At 41.8% G+C, this 5,130-nt stretch overlaps 1 protein-coding gene across 1 annotated transcript; it reads left to right on the forward strand.

The window, feature by feature from the left end:
* LOC104746384 (AP-5 complex subunit beta-1-like) lies at positions 137-4,078 on the forward strand. Its single transcript, XM_010467847.2, has 3 exons — positions 137-1,715; positions 1,886-2,325; positions 2,416-4,078. The coding sequence occupies exons 1-3, from the start codon at positions 279-281 to the stop codon at positions 3,902-3,904; spliced, it is 3,366 nt and encodes a 1,121-aa protein (XP_010466149.1). The 5' UTR covers positions 137-278; the 3' UTR covers positions 3,905-4,078.

Consider the following 5,130-nt stretch of genomic DNA (forward strand, 5'->3'; position numbering starts at 1 on the left):
ATGAGTTAAGTTAGGTTACGTGAAACGCAGTCGCTGTATAATCAGCGTTTTGGTGCAACGTGAAACGCAGTCGTTTAAAGAAGATAATTATATGGAAAATAAAAAATAAAAATAATCAATAATGAGTCATCAGGCAGCTTCGGTGAATTGTTCTCGGAGAGTTTAATTACGACCGGCGACGAGGGGAGGGATAGTCTTATCTTCTTCTTCTTCTTCTTCTCTCAAATGACTTTTATTTTTCATTCTCTTCAGATTCAAATCCTAGATTCGATCGGAGAATGACCACGACGACGACGCCGGAGAAGACTCCGGCGAGACCTCTCTCTATCCAGGACTGGGACGTTCTCATCGACGACTTCCGAGACGACGGCGCTCCTCGCGACTGGTTCACTTCCGTTTTCCAGATTGATTCTCTAGCGGACTTGGCTCTCTCGTCTCTCCTCAAGAAAGACTTCCCTATCACTGTAAAGCTCTCAATCCTTGTCTTTCTCGACGAGTTTTCCCCGATTTTGTTTGATAAATGTGGTAACGATACCTTTGATCGCTTCATCGATGTTCTCCGAGCGATCGTGCAATCACCGACGGATGGATCGTCGGGATTGAAGGAGCAAGCTATGGTCTCTTTCACCTCTGTGATTGTATCGATTGATTCTTTCTCTCTAGGTCACGTCGAAGCGGTTGTTGATTTGCTTCTTGCTCTCGTGAATCGTCCTAACCACGGGTTTGATCGACAAGCTCGTGCCGTAGCGTGCGAGTGTTTACGTCAGCTTGAGAAAGCTTTCCCTGGTTTGTTATCTGATGTGGCTGGTCATCTTTGGTCGTTGTGTCAAGCGGAGAGAACTCACACTGTGCAAGCTTACCTTCTCTTGTTCACTACTATTGTTTACAACGTGGTTCATCAGAAGCTTAAGGTTTCGCTTCTTAGTACCTCTGTACCTTTGGTGCCTTTTAATGCTCCTAATTGGATGCGTGATCAGAGTTTGGTTATGAGTCAAGGTCATCATCAAGGATTGGGGCCAGATCAGAAGGAACTGAGACGAACGCTGGCTTTTATGTTGGAGTCTCCGTATTTGTTTACGTCTTGTGCTATGATGGAGTTTATGGGTATGGTTGTGCCACTTGCATCAGCATTGGAGTTACAGGCCTCTATGCTGAGAGTTCAGTTCTTGGGGATGATTTATTCTTTTGATCCGATGCTTTGTCATGTTGTCTTGCTTATGTATACTCAGTTCCCTGATGCGTTTGAGGGACAAGAGAAAGAGATCATGAGACGTCTTATGCTATTTTCCAAGGAGACTCAGATCTATCTTGTTTTCCGCTTGCTTGCGCTGCATTGGTTAATGGGTTTGTTGAATAAGCTTATGTTGAGTGGGGAGCTTGAGAAGAGGAAATCTGTTCTTGAGATGGGTCAGAAGTTTCATCCTGTGGTTTTTGATCCACTTGCTTTGAAAGCGTTGAAGCTTGATCTGCTGGTACAATGCTCTGTTAATTCCAACGCTTTGAGTGGAGGTAATAACAGCAAATCTGCTGGGGATTTGTTGCAGGAATGCTTGGTATCGGTTTCGGATTTTAAATGGTTGCCTCCATGGAGCTCAGAAACTGAATTAGCATTCCGCACTTTGCACAAGTTTCTGATATGTGCATCTACACATTCCGACACTGACCCTTCCACCACTAGAATTCTTATGGAGTCTAGCCTCTTCCAAAACGTGCAGGTCTGTAACTATCTTTGTTTGCTTCTTGGTCTTACTTGATGATAGTTCCTTTTGCTTGTTTTCAAAAGGAACGGAACTCTGTGGGCCTTTTTAGTAACCAATATTTTGCTGATTATGCTCTCCCCAATATACTCTTCCTTTATTTTGATTGTCTTCTATATTTAATTCAGGGGTTGCTGGTAGACATGACTTTGGAGTTTCAAATATTGGTCCCTGTTATTGTGGCTTTTATTGAGCGGTTGATAAACTGTCACAAGCATCAGTGGTTAGGAGAGCGGTTTCTTCAGACACTCGATGAGAAACTGCTTCCCAAACTTATGAAAAACAACTTATTAACAGCTTACTTCCCGCTTTTCCATCGGATAGCCGAGAATGATACAATACCTCCTTCTCGATTGATAGAGCTGCTTACGAAGTTTGTAATTTCACTTGTTGAGAAGCGGGGGTTTGATGTGGGGTTGAAATTTTGGGATCAAGGAACTGAAGTTCTTGGCATTTGTCGAACACTGATGAGTCACCATAAGAGCTCTAGATTATTTCTTGGACTCTCTCGCCTTCTTTCCCTCACATGTCTCTATTTCCCTGATCTGGAAGTCCGAGACAATGCTAGGTATGACCATGACACACACTAAACAAATCTTTCTAAGATTTATGAATTTGTGATGGCGTTAACCCAACCTCTTAAATTGGTGCATTGTAGGATATATCTGAGGATGCTGGTCTGTATACCAGGACAGAGAATTAAAAACATTTTGAAGCCCGCAGATGCTGTCTCTCCATCAACTCATCCTTCTACATTCTTTAGTGTTCAAAGTCCTCGTTTTCGTCATGATCCTAGTAAATCTCGGAACCTTTCAGCCTATATTCTTCTTGAACGGGTTACGCCCCTACTCGTGAAACAGTCATGGTCATTGTCTCTACCATCTCTAACTGTTGGAACTGATGGATATAGCATTATAGAATGCAAAATCGAGGTAGATGAAGTTGAGCTGGATGGCAGTCAAGAACTCCAGATTTTGCCAGAAGCTCGAAGAATTGAATCAGGAAAACCTACGTTAAGGGTAATGGACTCAAAGATTGGAGAGATTCTAGAAAGATTAAGAAGGTATTTCTCAGTGATTCCTGATTTTAAACACATGCCTGGAATTAAGGTTAGGATAACCTGTACTTTGAGATTGGATGCTGAACCATATAGCAGTGTCTGGGGAAGTGAAACTCAGAATGTCGAGTTAGAGAAAGTTGACTCACCTCCTGCGATTTTCGCGAGCGTGCTCAAATTCTCATCTTCAGCTCCGTATGGCTCTATCCCCTCATGCCGCATACCTTTCCTTCTCGGTGAGCCTCATTCGAACAGCAATGTACCCAACGAAGAAGTTTCTTTAGACATCGTCCTGGTAGAAAACACGCTGAAAGAGGAGGAGAAAGATGGCTTGAGAGGAGGAGCACCTGTAACAGTGGAACTGGAACCTAGAGAACCTACACCAGGTTTGGTTGAGGTTTCAATGGAAGCAAATGCAGAAAATGGTCAGATGATTCAGGGAAAACTCGAGAGTGTCCCTGTGGGGATCGAAGACATGTTCCTAAAAGCTCTTGTTCCACCCGACGAACCTGAAGATTCAACACCGAGCTACTACTCAGATCTATTCAATGCATTGTGGGAAGTGTGTGGTTCTTCATCCAGCACGGCGCATGAAACATTTGCACTTAAAGGAGGGAAAACCGCTGCAGCAGTCAGCGGGACTCGGTCAGTAAAACTGCTTGAAGTCCCAGCGGAAACTGTAATACAGGCCACCGAGCTTCGCTTAGCGCCTTTTGTGGTGGCTATCAGCGGAGAACTGCTTGTAAACATTGTAAGAGACGGAGGAATCATCGAGAACATTGTGTGGAAGGAAGAGGAAGAAGAAGAAGGGAATCACGCAAATGCAGAGCAGTCTACATCATCCTCGGTGGGAAACCGAGGCCCTCTTCGTCTGACATACATTGGATATGGAGATGACCAAGAGGTTCCGATGACGAGGAGCAGAGGGAAAATGGGAAAGATAAAGATGTTGGTGTTTCTGCCGCCGAGATATCATCTGATGTTTGAAATGGAAGTTGGGGAAGGATCCACATTGGTGCATATAAGAACAGATTATTGGCCTTGCTTGGCTTATGTTGATGATTATTTAGAAGCTTTGTTTCTGCACTAGGAGAGACTTTTCACTATTTTTTTTCATATTCTTTTTGCCCATGCCACCACCTACATAAAGCTACCCAAACGAACAAACACAAAAAGAAAAAAAAATAATAATAAAAAGTCTGAGGAGGATGTTGTTTTGTTTTGATAAATTTGTATCTTTTCGGATAAAGAAGAAATTAGTAGAGCGTTTTGTGTTCTATTTTGATAAGCTATAAAATAATTAAACTAAAATTGAAAAAGGTAGAAAACGAATGAAATTAAAGAGAAGCAAGAAAGAAAAAAAGAAACTATTATGAAAGAACAAGCTATTAAACTGGGCTAGTGTAGTCATCTTCTTGTTTCCTTCCGACAGGTTTAGTGTTAAACCTTGTTGGTTAGCTCCAAATATCCACCGTGAATGTTTCAATTCATCGTTTTGAAAAAACAGTGCGAGTTTCTCTTCTTTGACACAAGACAACAGTACTAAGCCATCATTAAGATTCTCAAACGGCAGAGAAAGAAGTTGTCCAAATCTCTCTGCCGTAAAATCAGAACAGATCATATATCCCCCTTCTCTAGTCAAAAAGTAAGTATTTCCATCCAACGTTGTGCCGGGCCAAGACAGGTATGTATTCTCGTTGATATTTAATACCCTCCATGAGTCAGACTTAAAATCGTAAATTTGGTAGTAGTAGCTCAGTATATAAAAATACATCAATATCTTGTGATTCTTGTTCTTGTCGCATCCAAGAGCATACTTGGGTGCTACTGTTGTCTTTTTGATTATTCATCTGGTTTGTCCTAGGTACGGGTTCCAAACAATAAGACATGACTTGTCCGTTGTGACGCATAACAATAAGCCATCACAATGAAAAACTGTAGATATCTCAACTCGGTTATGAGTTAAAATACCAATCTCCTTTACTGACGGGTCAACCCATTCTTCACCATCTTCCTTCAGGAGATTGAACCTCATTGAACAAAGCCTATAATCCTTCACCATGAACCCTAGAAACTGATGCTTTGGTTCTACTTTACATAGAAGCGGATAAAGCGGTCCATCCTTTGCAAGTGGATCTCACTGCTCCGAGACAAGTTATCGGAACCCTATAGAGTATATCCTCTACCAAATCCTGTGTAAGATCGGACATCATTGTCATTGTTTCCAAGTGCGTAGAAATTAGGGTTTTTTTTTTAACTTTCAACCTTGCACACTCTTTTTCACGATCAATATATGTTTTTTTTTTTTTTTTTTTT

The sequence above is a fragment of the Camelina sativa genome, chromosome 15, assembly GCF_000633955.1.
Source record: "Camelina sativa cultivar DH55 chromosome 15, Cs, whole genome shotgun sequence".
NCBI lineage: Eukaryota > Viridiplantae > Streptophyta > Magnoliopsida > Brassicales > Brassicaceae > Camelina > Camelina sativa.

What these genes read in the sequence shown, in the direction of transcription:
- LOC104746384 (XM_010467847.2), top strand. Translation starts at nt 279, where the DNA reads ATGACCACGACGACGACGCCGGAGAAGACTCCGGCGAGACCTCTCTCT. An exon ending in GCCTCTTCCAAAACGTGCAG is followed by an intron (nt 1,716 to 1,885) that starts GTCTGTAACTAT and finishes TATTTAATTCAG; the next exon opens with GGGTTGCTGGTAGACATGAC. An exon ending in GAAGTCCGAGACAATGCTAG is followed by an intron (nt 2,326 to 2,415) that starts GTATGACCATGA and finishes GGTGCATTGTAG; the next exon opens with GATATATCTGAGGATGCTGG.